At 40.5% G+C, this 19,113-nt stretch overlaps 1 protein-coding gene across 1 annotated transcript in view; it reads left to right on the top strand.

Moving 5' to 3' along the window:
• The window catches only part of GCC2 (GRIP and coiled-coil domain containing 2), a 40,810-nt gene that overhangs the window by 10,571 nt on the left and 11,126 nt on the right, over positions 1–19,113 (top strand). Inside the window, exons 7-17 of the mRNA XM_003124853.6 lie at positions 94–163; positions 2,127–2,227; positions 2,315–2,413; positions 7,303–7,422; positions 8,386–8,550; positions 8,857–8,961; positions 10,312–10,474; positions 13,857–13,957; positions 14,054–14,131; positions 14,853–14,990; positions 16,351–16,472. Coding sequence (XP_003124901.3) covers positions 94–163; positions 2,127–2,227; positions 2,315–2,413; positions 7,303–7,422; positions 8,386–8,550; positions 8,857–8,961; positions 10,312–10,474; positions 13,857–13,957; positions 14,054–14,131; positions 14,853–14,990; positions 16,351–16,472 — 1,262 coding nt within the window. The remainder of the gene's footprint in view (positions 1–93; positions 164–2,126; positions 2,228–2,314; positions 2,414–7,302; positions 7,423–8,385; positions 8,551–8,856; positions 8,962–10,311; positions 10,475–13,856; positions 13,958–14,053; positions 14,132–14,852; positions 14,991–16,350; positions 16,473–19,113) is intronic.

Here is a 19,113-nt window from a genome sequence, read left to right as displayed (position 1 = left end):
TTTTCATGCTTAACCTGATGGCCAGGAGGAATGAGGAATTCATTGATATCACGAGTTTGCAGTGATTGTCTTCATTTTTCCTATAAAATCTAGGATTCCTTAGAGAAATCACCTTCTGTAGAAAGTGATCAACCTTCCGTAAAAGAGTTTGAAGAAAAAATAGGTAACTATGGTTTTGCACATGTTGTCACAATTAATTGCACGGATTTTTCTTCCTTTTAGAATAGCTTGGAAAGTACATTAGGCAATTAATGAGCTCTAAAAACCTAATGAGTAGCTCTCTCTTGCTAATTGTTGCAACTCTGCCATCTGTTTGCCTTCTCTTTCAAAACTTTGATTTTCTGTTGTTTAATCCGAAGGACTGGTGTGATTCCATTTATAAATGGTTCCATGATCAGTGTTGAATTTTTCATTCATTTAGGAAGTTCTAATGGAATGCCCATCTATCTAGGCACTAGTTACAGAGAGGTGCTAAAGTTATACGACCATGTCTTCACAGAAGGCACTGCAAGAAAGGCTGTTATTCTTAGGAGGCTGGACTAGCTGTCAGCTTTGAAGTAGGAGAAACATAATAGGCTGTACTGTGTTGTGTGTTGAAGAATGAGAAATGTGACACCACAAGAAAGGTGTTGTAGCAAGAGGGAACAGCAAGTGTGTGCGTGCATGTTAACATAACGCGACATCAGGGAGCATCCTGGGAGGTTCTGGAGAGGCAGGATCATGAAAGCACCTGTGTGCTACGCAGAGGAGCTGGAACTCCATCATACGCATTTACTCCTCATGGTCGCATTGGGGGTGGCTCCTTTAGTCCCATTTTAAGATGGAGAAACAAAAGTGTTGTGTAATGTACCCATGATTCCTCAGTTTAATGCCTAGTTCAGTTGATGGGAAAGAGAAAGAGGGATGGTTGATAGATCTTGGAATGAAAGTTTTCTGTAATGGATGTTTGGGGAAACCGGTTTAGGGGAGATGAGTTTAATTACCATCCCAACTGGAAATGTCAAATAAACTGCAGGTAAGGGGAGCAACCTGCACCAGCTGAGAGTCTATGGTTAACGCAGTTGGCATTAAAATGAAGTGCATGTAGGAAAAAAAGATGAGGACTAGGGACAGTTCTCCATCAATTAAAAGTCAGAAAGAGGAGTTCCTGTCGTGGCTCAGTAGTTAATGAATCCGACTAGAAACCATGAGGTTGGGGGTTTGATCCCTGGCCTTGCTCGTTGGGTTAAGGATCTGGCATTGCTGTGAGCTGTGGTGCAGGTTGCAGACGAGGCTCAGATCTCGAGTTGCTGTGGCTGTGGTGTAGGCCCTGGCTACAGCTCCGAATCGACCCCTAGCCTGGGAACCTCCGTATGCCGCAGGAGCGGCCCAAGAAATGGTAAAAAGACAAAAAAGACAAAAAAAAAAAAAAAATCAGAAAGAAACAGCAAAAGAGATTGAGAAGGACTAGCCAGTGAGGTAGAAGAACCCAGAGCATGAAGTTTCCATTGTGGCTTAGTAGGTTATAAACCCAGCTGGTATCCATGAGGATGCAGGTTCAATCCCTGACCTCACTCAGTGGGTTAAGGATCCAGTATTGCCATGAGCTGTGGTGTAGGTCTCGGATGCAGCTTGGATCTGGCATTGCTGTGGCTATGGTCTAGGCTGGCAGCTGCAGGTCCTCTTCAGTCCCTAGCCCGGGAACTTCCATATGCCTCAGGTACTGTTGTAAAAGGAAAAAAAAAAAAAAGTTTATTTTGAAAGATTAAAGAGAATGAAGATTTTTTTTACATTCTTTGCCTCACTTAGATAATGAATCGTCAAGCTTTTACTTTAAAAAATGAATATTAATCTTTTGCTGTTTGTTTTCATTTCAAATTATAGATGTGTTCCAGATTAAAGATCCATTTCTCAGGCTAATATAAGTAAATGATTTGGGGCGTTCTCTTGTGCAGTGGATTAAGGACCTGGCATTGTCACAGTAGGAGCTTGGGTTGTTGCTATGGCACAGGTTCAATCCCTGGCCTGGGAATTTCTACATGCCATGGGCATAGCCAAAAAGAAATAGTAAAATAAGTAAATGATTTGAATATTTTCTCCATTTTTCTTTTGTATTTATATGTAATTCTTTCATTTTATGTTTTTAGGATATCTGGAGAAAGAATCCAAAGAGAAAGAGGAGAAAATAAATAAGTTAAAACTAGTTGCTGTGAAGGCAAAGAAAGAACTAGATTCTAGCAGAAAAGAGGTAAGATAAAAATGCAAGATTTAAGAAACATATTTTAGAAAATCAAGTTTTTCTATACATAAAAAAACTGTTATACATTTAAAATAGACCCAGATTCTACGGGAGGAACTTGAATCTGTTCGCTCAGAAAAGGATCAGTTGTCTACTTCTATGAGAGACCTCATTCAAGGAGCAGAAAGTTATAAGGTAAAAATAGTTATTTTAATAATAAATTATATTTATAACGTCTAAGTTAAGAAAAGTACTAGAAGTGTTAAACTCTTGTCCATAATTGCCATGTATTTTTTTAGTAAATCTTTTTTTCCGTTTTTTTGTGTAACATACCATGCCACAATTAAGGTTTTAAGCTATAAGTATGCATTTTAAGCTATTGTTTTTTAAAAACTAAATTTCTGTTTCGGATTTCCTAATAAAATCAGTAACAAAAAAAGATGGCTATTGTTACTGTTATTATTTAATAGTCTCCTGGCTAGGTGAATTAATGTGAAAGTTAAAAACCATGTCTAACAAGAAAGTGAAAACATTATTTGGAGGCAGTATGTTTGTGTACCTAAGTAATATGAGATCTATTATTAAAAATATATGACTAGATACTCATATTGCAACAGAACAAAGGGTGGGGAAAAAAATGTATACATGTAAGGATAATTTGATCCCTTTGCTGTACAGTGGGAAAAAATAAATAAATAAATATATGAGTTAAAAATAAGAGTACTGGGTGTTTCTGATGTGATGCAGTGGGTTAAGAATCCACCTGCAGCAGCTCGATCCCTGGCCCAGCATAGTGGGTTAAAAGATCTGGCATTGCCGCAGCTGTGGCTCAGATTCAGTCCCCGCCTAGGAACTTCATATGCCCCAGGTGCAGACGTTTAAAAAAAAGAGTGCCATTGTATTTCTTTATGCATTCATTCATTTCGCAGATACTTATACAGCTGGGTGAGTACTGAGTACTAGGGAGATGGTGGCCAGCCAAACAGAGGAAGTTCCTGGCCACTTAGGATTTTAATTCCAGGGGCAACAACAGAAAGCAGACAAAAATACTGTGCAGAAAGTAAAGGTGGGTAGGGAGTAAAGGGTTGGATTTGACTGGGGAAAAAGAAAAAAGTACGAAATTTGAAATACCAAAATATGAAATGCCAAAAAATGAAATTTCAGGAAGAACTTTAATGAGAAAATTTGGTGCTTAAGAAAACTGTGGAACATGTATAGGATGACTGAATATTATTTGAAATACTAGTTTTTAGTTAGGTTTACAAATCCTCAGACTCAAAATTCTAGGGGTTTTTAAGTGGGGCAGTCTTGGAAAGTAAGCTAGCAAAAATAGCTAATTTTTTTTTAAGACGAAAATGACATCTTGAGCTAGCAGACGCTAAATTGTAGTACAGAATTGTGCCATAGTTCTGGTGCAAAAATAGGTCAGATGAATTGAACAGAAGACAGATTTCTATGTAACAACAAGCACTTATAGGCCAGATACTCTTTTCCTAAGCACTTGACATGTCTTATCACACTTGATATGTGTGTAATGAGTATGTCACTAACATTGCTGACTTACCAGTAAGCAAGCAGTCTGGGCAAAGGTCACTGAACAGATAACTCAGTAGAGCTCGGGTTGGATTCAAGCAGTCTGGTTCCAGATCTCATCTTTCATGAATTAAACTATGCTACCCCATTAAGATTAGAGAACAGTGAAGAAGGAATCAGAAAACTGCTTCAAGAAAATCTAGTTAGGAGTTCCCATTGTGGCGTAGTGGAAGCAAATTGGACTAGTATCTATGAGGATGTGGGTTTGATCACTGCCTTTGCTTAGTGGGTTAAGGGTCCAGTGTTGCTGTGAGCTGCGGTGTAGGCTGGCAAATGCAGCTCCAATTCGACCCCTAGCCTGGGAACTTCCATACGCCGTGGGTGCAACCCTAAAAAGACAAAAAAAAAAACAAAAAAGAAAGAGAATCTAGTTAGATTTTTACTTTATTCCACACACCAAATGGATGGGTTTTGTCAAAAATGAAAGGAATTTTTTTGGAATTCCCTTTGTGGCTCAGAACCTGACATAGTGTCTGTGAGGGTGCAGGTTCAATCCCTGGCCTCACTCAGTTGGTTAAGGATCCAGCGTTGCTGCAAGCTGTGTTGTAGTTCACAGATGTGGCTCAGATCCAGTGTTGCCATGGCTGTGGTGTAGGCTGGCAGCTATGGCTCCAATTTAACCCCTAGCCTTGGAACTTCCATATGCTACAGGTGCTTCTTTTTCTTGCGTAAAAAGAAAAAAAAAATGTAAGTAATTTTTTAAAACGTATAGTAAAATACTTCATTATTTGATCTCTGGGTGTAAAATACTTTTTTAAACTTTTTCTTTTTTTTTTTTTTGTCTTTTTGCTATTTCTTTGGGCCGCTCTCACGGCACATGGAGGTTCCCAGGCTAGGGGTCGAATCGGAGCTGTAGCCACTGGCCTACGCCAGAGCCACAGCAATGTGGGATCCCAGCTGCGTCTACAATCTACACCACAGCTCACGGCAACGCCGGATCGTTAACCCACTGAGCAAGGGCAGGGACCAAACCTGCAACCTCATGGTTCCTAGTCGGATTTGTTAACCACTGCGCCACGACGGGAACTCCTACTTTTTTAAACTTAAATGCAGTTAAAGCAGTTACAAGGAAAAAGGGAGATTGAACTAGAGAAAATATAAAAATTAACATAGGGAAATATGACAAAGAATTGGTATCCTTAGATATTTCATGAGTCCATTTTTTGAAAACATTTAAATTTATATGGGTTGTCTTTTATGAGCCATTAGGAAACATTTTAATAATCTGTATAATTTATTCTTTTCTTGCAAAGATAGACCAGATATACTGATTTATTTAAAATATATATTTCAAAGGCCTGGGTAAAAAAATAGAAATCCAAGAACTGTGGGACAGCTGTAAAAGATAGAACATTTGTAATGAGAATGCCATAGGAAAAGAGAGAAAGGAACATCAGGAATGTTAGACACAATATGACTGAGAATTTACCCAAATTAATGTCAGATGCCAGTTACAGACCTGGGAAGCTCAGAGAATGCTATGCATATACCTACCAAAAGAACTACACTAAGACATGTCATTTTCCAACTATGGAAAATCAAAGATAACAAGCCATAAGGAAGAAAAACACCTTGTTTCTAGAAAAACAAAGATAGGAGTTACATCCAGCTTCTCAGAGATCATAGAAGAAAGAAGAGTGTGGAATGGATTATTTAAAGTATCAAGAGAAAAGAACCAACCAACTTAGAATTATGTGCCCTGCAAAATTATCCTTCAAAAGTGAAGGAGAGGAGTTCCCGTCAGGGCTCAGCAGTTAATGAACCCAACTAACATCCGTGAGGACACGGGTTTGATCCCTGGCCTTGCTCAGTGGGTTAAGGACCTGGTGTTGCCATGAGCTGTGGTATAGGTCGCAGACTTGGCTTGGATCCCTCGTTGCTGTGGCTGTGGCTGGAGCTGGAGGCTACAGCTCCTACTGGACCCCTAGCTCCTATGGGATCCTCTCTGCTGCGGGTGTGGCCCTAAAAAGGCAAAAAGACCCCCCCCAAAAAAAAAGTGAAGGAGAAATAAGAGTTTCTCAGGGTGAGAAACTGTGGGAGTTTGTTGCTAGTAGACAGGTCTTTCAAGAAGTGTTGGCATTCCCATCGTGGTGCAGTGGTTAACGAATCTGACTAGGAACCATGAGGTTGCGGGTTCGATCCCTGCCCTTGCTCAGTGGGTTAACGATCTGGCATTGCCGTGAGCTGTGGTATAGGTCGCAGACGCAGCTGGGATCCTGCGTTGCTGTGGCTCTGGTGCAGGCCGGTGGCTACAGCTCTGATTCGACCCCTAGCCTGGGAACCTCCATATGCCGCAGGAGTGGCCCAAGAAATGGCAAAAAGACCAAAAAAAAAAAAAAAAAGAAAAAGAAATGTTAAAAGACATTATTTAGAGAGAAGGTAAATGATCCAGGTCAGACCCAGAAGAGGCAACACGGTATTGAAGTAAGGAGTTCAGCTTAGCCCTGCCCGGCTTCAAGACTCACTGCAAAACTACAGCAGTCAAAAATGTAAAAGAGGAGCTCCCAGATGGCACAGTGCGTTGAGGATATGGCATTGTCGCTGCTGTGGCAGGTTCAGTCCCTGGCCTGGGAACTTCAACATGCTGTGGGTGTAGCCAAAAAATAAAGTTCAGGAACAGTGATTCTATATATTTTTGAGGATAACCCATGAGGCTGCAATGTAGCATAAAGGTCAGTCTGGGCATTCTGTCCTTGAGTCAGGCCACTGAGGAATGTCAAAGAAAAAAGCATTTAGTTGGTTTTAGAGTCTTTGGAATATAGTGAACATTTTGCCACAAAGGGTGAGACTGTATGTGATATCTTCTCCTGGTCTTCCGATAGCACCTCTAGCTTAGCTTAGGCCAGGCCCCAAACAGTTCTCTCATCACAGTTCTCTAGGTGGAGGTAACAGGAGGTGACCAGGTTAAACTCTGTCTCCTCCCTCCTTAAGTGTTGTTTGCATTTCAAGAAGTTTATCTTTTTTATTCCTTTTTAGAGCCATCCCTGTGGCATATGGAAGTTCGCAGGCTAAGGGTCCAATTGGAGCTGCAGCTGCAGGCCTACACCACAGCCACAGCAACACTGGATCCAAGCCATGTCTGCAACCTACACCACAGCAAGGCCAGGTCCTTAACCCACTGAGCAAGGCCAGGGATCAAACCCTCTTTCTCATGGATACTGGTCGGGTTCTTAACTTGTTGAGCCACAGCGGGAACTCTTCAGACATTTATCTTTGACGATTAGGGTATATAACATGCAGATGCCATATTGTATACATTCAAATCCTCTTCTCCTTTGATGGATCCCCCTCAGTACTGAAAGTCATCTGAATTAGGCTAATTTTATGATAGAATTGCCGTTGAGTGTCCTATCGAGTGTTGAACCCAGGTAAATGTTTCAGGCTCCCCGAGCGAACTCATAAATCTTGTATGAAGATGACCCAGTAATATGGTTTGACTAGTTGAATGATGATAAGATCCTCAATTTAAATCCTTTTGTCTTTTGTTGAAGAATCTTTTATTAGAATACGACAAGCAGTCAGAGCAGTTGGATAAGGAAAAAGAACGTGCTAATAATTTTGAGCATCATGTTGAAGATCTTACTCGACAGTTAAAGAATACGACTTTTCAGGTAATTTTTTTTTTCTTTTTCTTTTTCTTTTTTTGGCCTCCCTGCAGCATCTGGATGTTCCTGGGCCAGGGAACAGATCCAAGCCACAGTTGCGACCTATGCCGCAGTTGCAACAACGCTGGATCCTTAACCCACTGTGCCAGGCCAGGGATCAAACCTGTGACCTAGCGCTCCCAAGATGCCACTGCTGACCCTGTTACAGGACAGCGGGAACTCCTGACTTTTCAGGTAACTTTAAATTGAGTAAATACATTTATGGGAATTGTAATGTTTCAATTCTAATATTTTTTGTACAAAAAAAAGAAAATTAGTAAATAGTCAGAAACTTAATTTTGTTTTTTTTTTCCCACTGTTGGGAGAAGAATAAGAACAAAACTAGCAACCATCCTGTCTTTCTCGTTGCTCTAACCTCAGTCCCTCTGGGGTTTTTTGTTTTTATTTTCATTTTTTATTGTTGCCTTTTCCTCTGTTAGTGCTCCTGGTCTCCTGTAATGTTTGCCAAGTTAGTTTCAAAAGAGATAGTGTTTTTAACTTACTCTTGGTTTTATATTTTCATTCTGTGGAATTGATTTTTTTTTTTTTTTTTTTTTTTGTCTTTTTGCTATTTCTTGGGCCGCTCCCGCAGCATATGGAGGTTCCCAGGCTAGGGGTTGAATCGGAGTTGTAGCCGCCGGCCTACGCCAGAGCCACAGCAATGTGGGATCCCAGCTGCATCTGCAACCTACACCACAGCTCACGGCAATGCCGGATCATTAACCCACTGAGCAAGGGCGAGGACCGAACCCGCAACCTCATGGTTCCTAGTCGGATTCGTTAACCACTGTGCCACGACGGGAACTCCTGGAATTGATTTTGAGATCTTCACTTTTTTTCTTCTATGCCAGTATTCTCCTTAATGTTGGGTTTTCCTCTTCGGTGTGTCTTTGCTGCATGTTAACAGTAATGACTTGTATGTTGTTTTAGTGCGAAAAGTTAAACTCGGACAATGAAGACCTTCTGGCTCGCATCGAGACTCTGCAATCTAACACCCGGTTGTTAGAAGTGCAGATTTTGGAAGCCCACAAAGCCAAAGCAGTGGCAGACAGAGAGTTAGAAGCCGAAAAACTTCAGAAAGAACAGAAAATAAAGGTAGAAACAGTTCTGTGGGATTAATTCATGTTATACGGTGATGTTTTTATCCCAGTACTTAAGTGAAGGAAAGACTTGCTAATGAGTAGCACCTGTTAACACAGCACAGTTTATTAATTCCTTAGTGTATGCCAGCTATGAATTTGAGAATCCAAATCTGATTTGGGATTGTCTATTTTTTAAATATGGAAAGATTTCCAAACTTTCTGTATTTCCTATGTTAGATGGATTTTATGGCCCCTCACAAATACTTTTTTTAATGTTGACTGGCTTGGGGTGGGGTGGTGCTTTTGTTTTTAATTTTAGGAGCATGCCAGTTCTATATGTGAACTTGAAGAACTTCAGCTACAACTTCAGAAGGAAAAGAAACAACTTCAGAAAACCATGCAAGAATTAGAGCTGGTTAGAAAGGTAAAATAATGCAACAGACTCAACCACTGGTAACAACATTCACATTGTTAAACTATTTTCTAGAAAACACTGAAAAGAAATATTTCAAAAACAAGGTTATTTGTGGTACTCAAATACTCCTTTGCAAATTATTTGCCTTCAGATACTGAAATTTTAACTTAGTTCTATGAGTGCCTGTCTCTCAGAAGGCTCACAAGAAGAATCTAGGCTCACAAATTATTAGACTTTGGTTTGCTGTTTATTTTTTGTCCATGATTATTAATTATTGTATGACGTGAGATCTAAGGTCGAAAGACGAAGTTTGCACTGCACTTAGAACTCTGGCTAATTTTGCTCTACTTTTTCAAAGATAAGGGCAAAAATAAAGGTACTATAATAAGCAAGAGCCCCACCAGAGTAGATTGGCCAATTACAGTTAATAAAAATTGTAATGAAATACAATGAAATTGAAAAATTAAACTATTACAAAAATATTTTATGACTTTTCAAACTAGAACATGTCCAACTTCTGGTTTCTTCATTAATGTGTGATAATAGAACCATTGTGTTCCTGTGGCAGCTTTTAGAAAATTTTTTTTTTCTTTTTACAGCCATACCTGCAGCATATGGAAGTTCTCAGGCTAGGGGTTGAATCAGAGCTGCAGCTGCCAGCCTACACCACGGCCACAGTGACACTGGATCCCAGCCACATTTGTGACCTACACTGCAGCTTGCTGCAACTCCAGATCCTTAACCAGTAATCGAGGCCAGGGATCGAACCTTTATCCTCACGGAAACAACTTAACCTGCTGAGCCACAATGGGAACACCCATCCTTTTAGAATGGGAGTTTTTAAATAAAAAGTGGGTTTTTTTTTTGTTGTTATTGTTGTTGTTTTGTCTTTTTAGGGACACACTCTCAGCATATGGAGGTTCCCAGGCCAGGGGTCGAATCAGAGCTTCAGCTGCCAGCCTACACCATAGCCACAGCAACACGGGATCTGAGCTGCATCTGCAACCTATACCACAGCTCTCGGCAATGCCAGATCCTTAACCCACTGAGCAAGGCCAGAGATCAAACCTTTGTCCTCATGGATGCTAATCACATTGGCGTTCCTGTCATGGCTCAGTGGAAACAAATAAAAAGTTTTAATAATTTTAAAGTTTTAAATAAAAATTTTAAAATACAATTTTAAATAAAATTAATGTTTTAAATAAAATTTAAAAGTTTTAATTAAAATTAATGTTTTAATTAAAAATTTTAAAAGTCTTAATAAAGAAAAACTTTTAAATAAACTTTTTATAGAAAAAATTTTTAAATAAAATTAACTCAGCTGGCATTATGTAGACCTTTTCTTTATAATACATGCAGGATGCCCAACAAACCACATTGATGAACATGGAGATTGCTGATTATGAGCGTTTGATGAAAGAGCTAAATCAAAAATTAGCTAATAAAAACAGCAAGATAGAAGATTTGGAGCAAGAAATAAAAATTCAGAAACAGAAACAAGAAACCCTGCAAGAAGAAATGAGTGAGTAAAAGAAGATCCACTCTAGCTCGCGGTCCATCCACCTTCCCCAAGGACAGGGTCGGGGAGCAACGCTGGCCGCTGGTTGCCCAGCCCTTGGCTGCCAGCCCAATGTCCACAGGGGTGGGAGGGAGACACATGAGTGACCCAGGGCCAGAGAGGGCTGAGAGATCAGTGTCAGGGCCGTGGACGGTCGGTGAGGGCGTCATGGATTCCTTCCCCTGAGGATTCCCAGCTGGTCCTGGGCCATGATTTTCTGATTGTCAGCAGAGCGTGATAATTGAAGAAGCAGTAAGATCTTTCTTTGTGAGGTGATTCTGTTCCATTTTGTCTGTAAAATCATTTCTGACGTAGGCGTCTAGAGCTACAAATATCCCTGTAGCCACTCCTTCAGCTACATCTAACAAATTGATGTGTTTTTATTTTAATTCAGCTCAAAGTATTTTTAAATTTCCTTTGAATTTCTTCTTTGACCCATGGTTTTTGGGTTTGTTTGTTTTTTTTTTAATTTTATCGAAGTATAGTTGACTTACAAAGTTCTGTTAATTTCAGATGTACAGCAAAGTAAATCAGTTATGCATATACACATATCCATATGTCCATTCCTTTTCAGATTCTTTTTCCATATAGGTTATCACACAGTATTGAGTAGATTTCCTTGTGCTCTACAGTAGGTCCTTGTTACCCATCTAGTTTATGTGTAGTAGTGTGTTTAGGTCAATCCCAACCTCCTAATTTATCCTACCCCTACCATGTTTCCCCCTTGGAAACCGTAAGTTTGGTTTCAAAATCTTTAAGCCTGTTTTCTAAGTTTTTTTGTATCATTTTTATTAGATTCTATATATTAGTGGTATCATATAATATTTGTTGTTCTCTGACTTACTTCCTTTAGTATGATAATCTCTAGGTCCACCCATGTTGCTACAGATAGTATTATTTTGTCCTTTTTATGGCTGAGTTGTATTCCATTGTATATATGTGCCACATCTTAATCCATTCATCTGTTGGTGGACATCTAGGTTTTTTCCATGTCTTGGCTATTGTGAATAGTGCTCCAGTGAGCATTGGGGTGCATGTATCTTTTCAAATTATGATTTTCTCTGGATATATCCCTAGGAGTAGGATTGCTAGATCATGTGATAATTCTATATTTAGTTTTCTGAGGTACCTCCATACTGTTTTCCATAGTGGTTGTACCAATTTACATTCTCACTGACAGTGAAGGAGGGTTCCCTTTTCTCCACACCCTCTCCAGCATTTGTTATTTGTGGACTTACTAATGATGGCCATTCCGACTAGTATGAGGTGGTACCTCATAGTAGTTTTGATTTGTATTTCTCTAATAATTAGTGATGTTGAACATCTTTTCATGGTTTTGGGGGGGGGCATCTGTCTCCTTTGGGGAAATGTGTTTAGGTCTCGTCACCATTTTTTAATTCAGTTGTTTGGTTTTTTGGTATAAAGTTGTATGAGATGTTTGTGTATTTTTGAGATTAATCCCTTGTCAGTTGCTTTGTTTGCAAAGATTTTTTTCCCATTCTATGAATTGTCTTCATTTTGTTTATGGTTTCCTTTGCTTTAAGATTAATTAGATCCCATTTGTTTATTTTTGGTTTTATTTTCATTGCTCTAGGAGGTGGATCAGACCTGTGGTTTTTTTAATTCCTAATAATTAAAAGAGTTCTCAGGTATCTATTAATGATTTCTAACTTAATTCCTACTCTGCATGATTTTAGTCCTTTTAAATTTATTGAGTTTTGTTTTATGGCCCAGAATACACTTTCTTTTGGCAGATGTTCTCTACACTTGAAAACGTGTTAGACCACACTAGTTGTTGGATAGAGCAGTATAGCTAACATCAACTAGATTAAGTCAGTTGTTGGTGTTGTTCAAGTCTTGTATGTCCTTAACAATCTTCCTGCTGCTGTTCTACCAAGTACTGAGAGAGACACATTGACTTCTCTGACCCTGCTTTTCCATGGCTGTGTGTTTCATCTGCTGTCAGTCTTCTTCCAGGCCCTTGCCCTCCCACCTGCACACTTACCTCTTACATACATCACAGCTAACGGCAACACCAGATCTTTAACCACTGGGTGAGGCCAGGGATGGAACCTGCATCCTCAAGGTTACTAGTCGGATTTGTTTGCACTGTGCCACATCAAGAATTCCTGTATTTTTTTTTAAATTTATATTTCGCTGTGCATTGTCACATTATCCAGGTGTTATCCACTAATTCCATCATGTATTCTTGGAGCTCAGAAACTTACTGTGTCTTGCCTGTCATAATTGCTGGAGCACTTAAAGTCTTTGTATATAATTTGTGCTTTGTACAGTCTTTTCAGGCCTGGGTAAATAGTTGCCAGGAAATAACTAATGATAACATATCATAAAGGCACAGTCAAGGTATTTTCTCACAGGACACCTGCTCTTATTTACCAAGTGGTATAGTAGGAGTGTGTAGATCTGACTTCCTGGAGTTGGTCACTGCTCAAGAGGTCTTTAGCTGTGGTCACGCGGCATCGCACCTGGTCTAGACTCACATCAGGCACATTCCTGTAAAGAACCAGGTCGTAAATCTTGGCCCTGTGGCCTCTGTCATCCGTTCTTAATTTGCTGCACAGCAGCTGTACCCTGGTTGGCCTGCTGGTAGTCCTTGGTCCTATGATCTGGACAGTAAATCCACTTATTCCCATTTGATGCTTGTTTCTTCTTTACCTCTATGAGCATGAGAGTTTTTTGCTTTTTATCATATGTCACTCTGTTCCCCAGTGAACCGTCTTTGTCCTACAAAACCGTATCACAGAAACAGACCAGGCCTGTGCCTCTGCTATGATAGATAGAAACACATAGCACCTCTTTTGAGCTATTGAGGTATTCCTTACAAGTAAAGCCTTTATCTTTTAGCTATGCAGTAAGTGTATGCTTTTATTTTACAGATACATGCTGAAATATTTACAGACAGGTGGATTTTAGGGGTGGGGAGGGCCCAGTGGGGCACAGGGGTACTTGAGGTATGGGTCAAGGGCCAGACAGTAAATATTTTTGGCTTTGCGGGCCCTCGGTCTCAGGTTACCATGCCTGAGTCTGCCATGGTACACTAAAGCCACGTGAACAGTGTGTAAGCAGACTGCCCACAGAAGAGGCAGCAGCCAGTGGCCCGTGAGCCTGGTGCCTGGCCTGGGTGAAATGAGATTGGTATGTTGTGTTGGTGGTTGTTAAAGGTGGTGATGGGTACAGGGGCCTGTATTGTTTTATTGTCACTGGTGTCATAGGTTGTAAATATTCTGTAATAAGCTAAGACAAGTTCCTTTCAGAGATAGGTTAATACAAAGTCTTGTCATTTGTTCACTTACATTCACTCAGAAAACTGTTTCTCCCAATACAGCTTCACTGCAGGCCTCAGTACAACAGTATGAAGAAAAAAACACCAAAATCAAGCAGTTGCTTGTGAAAACCAAAAAAGAACTGGCAGATTCAAAGCAAGCGGTATGCAGCTTTCTCAGTTTCATCTTTCAGACCTTACTCATAGAGTATTTATGAAGAACTTAATTATTTAATTTAACCAAGTTTCCTATTCTGTAGGAAAATGATCACTTACTACTTCAAGCATCTTTAAAGGGCGAGCTGGAGGCAAGTCAGCAGCAAATTGAAGGCTTTAAAGTAAGATTCTTTTTACTTGCTAAAATTTTGAAAAATTTTGATGTGAAAGTAAGGTACCGTTCAGAGATTTTTCTTTTAAAAAATGGTATAATATATATTAAAAATACAAAGTACATGCACACACACATTTTTTTTCCCCTAAATATCCTTCGTCAACATTTTGAAGAAGTAAAAGCCATGAGCCAAGTAGGACTTTTAACCAGGGTTCGCCATTCAGCTTACGCTTGATTTTTTGCTTGTAGTTGAAAAGCCCTGACATACTGAGAATATGGCAGCATAAAATAAACACGGCCCCAAACCTGCATCTGAACATTCTAAATTAGTACAATCCCAGGAATCCGTAATGGTTTTGTATATTCATGTATATTTATCTGATCCATTTTAATTTGTTACTTTTTATACTCATATTTACATGTAATATCTTTAAGTATTTAAGCATTGAACTGTAATGTGTAGTATGGAATTTTCTGTGTGTGTGAAATACATAAGAAATGTGTTTTTTTAATTGATTTTGATTTAAGGAAAGCCAAATTAATTGAGAAAATGTTCACCTCATGTTATCTCCACTCTTTCAATAATAATAAGTTAAAAGTTCTAGTACTTGATTATGTCCCTTAAATAATAGTTCTGTCTCAGAGCACAAGTTCATGTTTAAGGGAGGTCTGTTTAACCAGTGAAGGTCTGATTTACTGGAGCTTGACGAGAAGCCTCTGCCCCCCAGATCCAGCTGGCAGAAGTGACAGCAGAGAAGCACAAAGCCCATGAGCATCTGAAGGCGTCCGCAGAGCAGCAGCAGCGCACACTGGGCACCTACCAGCAGAGGGTGGCAGCTCTGCAGGAGGAGTGCCGCGCCGCCAAGGTGCATCCTCTTTGGGGGGAGGGATTCACCTGACTCAGCACCCCACCACCACACTACCTCCCTAGCCCAGTCCTGGCTGCACTTGCATAGCTTGTTTTTGCTAAAAGGAAAAATGTTGGTACACGTTTCCATTTCAGACTTGTTTTGCAGCTTCTTTGGGTTAAGAAAGTTACTTTTTAGAGTTCCTGTCATGGCTCAGCAGTGAATGAACCTGACTAGTATCCATGAAGATACGGGTTCGATCACTGGCCTTGCTCAGTGGGTTAAGGATCTGGCATTGCCGTGAGCTGTGGTGTAGGTCACAGATGCAGCTCAGATCTGGCATTGCTGTGGCTGTGGTGTAGGCTGGCAGCTGCAGCTCCGATTATACCCTAGCTTGGGAACCTCCATATGCTGTGGGTGCTGCTCTAAAAAGACCAAAGAAAGTTACTTTAAAAAAAAAAATTTTATTATAGAAAGGTTATAGTTCTTTCTACTGATTATGGGCTAAATGATTATAAAACCATATTCTAATAGAATGGCCACCTTCTTCAGCGTACAGAATACCACCAACAGCAGTTTTGCTACAGGTGCAGCTAAACCACCTTGATGACATGGCCTTGGGAGGTCATAGGTCACTTCAGGAAAGTTGAAGACCTATAATTTAACTTTTCTCACTCTCTTTTAAAAACTGAAGTAGCTAAATTGTTTTGAGTTAATTTTTCTTGTATTTATAAAAAGAGGAAATATCATAAGTGAAAATTGTTCTGATGTTCCAAAGGCAAGTAGTGCTATTATAAAATTTATGGGTAGTAAATTAATCTGCCAGGGCAGAAAACATGGAGAAATATACATGTAGAAATGACCTGAAGATTAGGTCATTCAGAGGCTTTTAAAAAGTGTAAGGCCAACAGAAGTGCATGTTTTAGGGAAGGTCAGTCAGGGGCTAAGGTGTTTCAGCCATGTTACTCATTTCAAAAACAAGGTTTTCCTCTCAATTTATTTTTTTTTTTTTTTTTTTTTTTTTTTTTTTTTTGTTGTTGTTGTTGTTGTTGCTATTTCTTGGGCCGCTTCCGCGGCATATGGAGGTTCCCAGGCTAGGGGTCCAATCGGAGCTGCAGCCGCCGGCCTACACCAGAGCCACAGCAACGCAGGATCCGAGTCGCGTCTGCAACCTACACCACAGCTCACGGCAACACCGGATCGTTAACCCACTGAGCAAGGGCAGGGACCGAACCCGCAACCTCATGGTTCCTAGTCGGATTCGTTAACCACTGCGCCACGACGGGAACTCCTCTCAATTTATTAATATCTGCCAGAAAATAGAACTGTGTGACACAGAAAATGCAATGGACACTTTTCTGTCTTTTACCTGTTATAGGCAGAACAGGCTGCTGTCACCTCGGAATTTGAAAGCTACAAAGTCCGAGTCCATAACGTTCTAAAACAGCAGAAAAACAAGTCCGTGTCTCAGACTGAAAACGAGGGAGCCAAACAGGAAAGGTAACGTCTGAGCCCCAGGACTCGGGCAGGGCTGCAGATCCTGCTGTGGTTTCTTTTGACTGTTTCACATGGGTTTCACATGGCATCACCCTGAGGACAGAGTCGTCTTCAGGGCACTGTTCAGACTCAGGGAGCGTGAAGGAGCCGTGTGGCTGGGGTGGAGTCTGGAGACACAGGCTGGACAGTCCGTTCCCCCCACCCCCGACAGATTCATCATAGTGGAAGGACAGATGTCGAGTTACATGAGGACCAAGTAGGAGGAGAGTAAAAATGCTTTCTCAGTGTACTCGGTCACCATTCATTAGGCTAAACAGAGGTTGCTTTAAAACGTTTTACTTATTCAAAAATTTTCAATTTTTTTGTCTTTTTTTAGTGCTGCACCCGAAGCATGTGAATTTCCTAGGCTAAGGGTCAAATCGGCGCTGCAGCAATGTAAGATCTGAGCCGTATCTGGGAGACCAGGGATCGACCCCGCATTCTCATGTATACTAGTCATGTTCGTTAACCACTGAGCCACGACGGGAACTCCCAAAAAGTTTTCAATTTTATCTAGAGTTAAATTTTTCTTCTTAAACTTAGGACCATCTCAGTGGCATACTGTTTCAGTAGTAACTGCTTACAAATGACTTTTGTGCTTATTCAGAACTTCGTGTGTTGTTTATCAATGAAGGCTCAGTGTGCAAAACCGTTACATCTGGCTCTTACTATTCTCAGTAGGACTGGATGGCCTGCAGTGTTTATGCATTTATGCTTTGTCAAACCTCATGTTTAAGTACTTAATACAGGGGAACTGTAGGCTGAAAAGTTTTTTTTTGGTTTTTTTTGTTTGTTTGTTTGTTTTGTTTTCTGTCAGTAGCTCATCTTAAAGCTGAAGGTAAATATCAACACATTTATTATAAAAATACTACCTGGAGTTCCCATCATGGCTCAGCAGAAACGAATCTGACTAGCATCCATGAGGACATGGGTTTGATCCCTGCCTTGATCGGGCCGTGAGCTGTGAGGTCGCAGACATAGCTTGGATCCCACGTTGGTGTGGCTGTGGTATAGGCTGGCAGCTACAGCTCCGATTTGACCCCTAGCCTGGGAACTCCATATGCTGTGGGTAGGCCCCTAAAAAGACAAAAAAACAAAACCAAAAAACCACTAGGGGAGTTCCTGTTGGTGCAACGGGTTAAAGGATCCAGCATTGTCACTGTTGTGGCTTGAGTTTAATCCCTAGTCTGGGGACTTCTGCATGCCTTGAGTGTGGTCAATAAATTAATAAATAATTTTAAAAACAAAATAAATTGTAAAAATTTTTAATAAAAGTATTACCATTTGTGAGTCATTTTTGATCATGCCAGAATTTTGAGTTAAAGTTATTTTATCTTTTTGCTTTTTTTTTTTTTTTTTTCCTAAGGGCTACAGATGAGGCATATGGAATGTTGAGGTTCCCAGGCTAGGGGTCGAATCAGAGCTACAGCTGCTGGCCTACACCATAGCCACAGCAATGTAGGATTCAAGCCTAGTCTTCGACCTATACCACAGCTCATTGCAGTGCCAGATCCTTAACCTGCTGAGCAAGGCTGGGGATCAAACCTGCGTCCTCATGGATACTTGTCAGGTTCGTTTCTGCTGAGCTACAGTGGGAACTCCCAGAGTTAAAGTTATTTTAATGTAAATGTTTTAATTTCTTCCTACTTTCTTAACATTAAGTACTTTTTTTTTTTTTAGGGTTGCACCTGCAGCATATGGAAGTTCTTGGGCTAGAGGATGAATCAGAGCAGTAGCTGCAGGCCTGCACCACAGCCGCAGCAATGCCAGATTCTTAACCCACTGAGTGAAACCAGGAATCAAATCCACATCCTCGTGGATACTAGTCAGGTTCTTAACCTACTGAGCCATGATGGGATCTCCCTATTAAGTACTGAAAAAAAAAAAAAAGTGTATTGTATCACTTGTGGCAGAATTATAGGTTTTAAATGTTTTTCTCCAAAGACTTTCTTTGACTGTAACATGGTGTAATGTGCTGATTTCACAATGCTTAGCTTAGAACTGCATGATTTTTTTTTTTTTTAACTAATGACATAGTCACATAATATAAAGTAGACCATTTTGATGCCATTTACTGGTCTGCTTGGAGTTCCCACTATGGTGCAATGGGTTAAGAATCCAACTTCAGGGAGTTCCCGTCGTGGCTCAGGGGAAATGCATCTGACTAGCATCCATGAGGACACGGGTTCAATCCCTGGCCTCGCTCATTGGGTTAAGGATCCAGTATTGCCATGAGCTGTGGTGTGGATCACAGATATGGTTCTGGCATTGCTATGGCTGTGGTGTAGGCTGGCAGCTGCAGCTCTGATTTGTCCCCTAGCCTGGGAACCTCCATGTGCCAGGGGTGTAGCCCTAAAAAGACAAAAAATGAAAAGAATCCAACTGCAGCAGTTTGGGGTCACTGCGGAGGTGTGGGTTTGGTCCCCGGCCACATACAGTAGGTTAAAGGATCCAGTGTTGCTGCAGCTGTGGTTCGGGTTCAGTCCCTGGCCTGAGAACTTGCATATGCTGAGTGCAGCCATTAAAAAAACAAAGCCAAAAAAAAATATCGAAATTTGTAAATCCAGAGACTTATAAATATGTAGTGTCTGAGGTTTAAAGTCTG

This window comes from Sus scrofa, chromosome 3 (assembly GCF_000003025.6).
Source record: "Sus scrofa isolate TJ Tabasco breed Duroc chromosome 3, Sscrofa11.1, whole genome shotgun sequence".
NCBI lineage: Eukaryota > Metazoa > Chordata > Mammalia > Artiodactyla > Suidae > Sus > Sus scrofa.
This window is presented reverse-complemented; position numbering and strand designations above follow the sequence as displayed.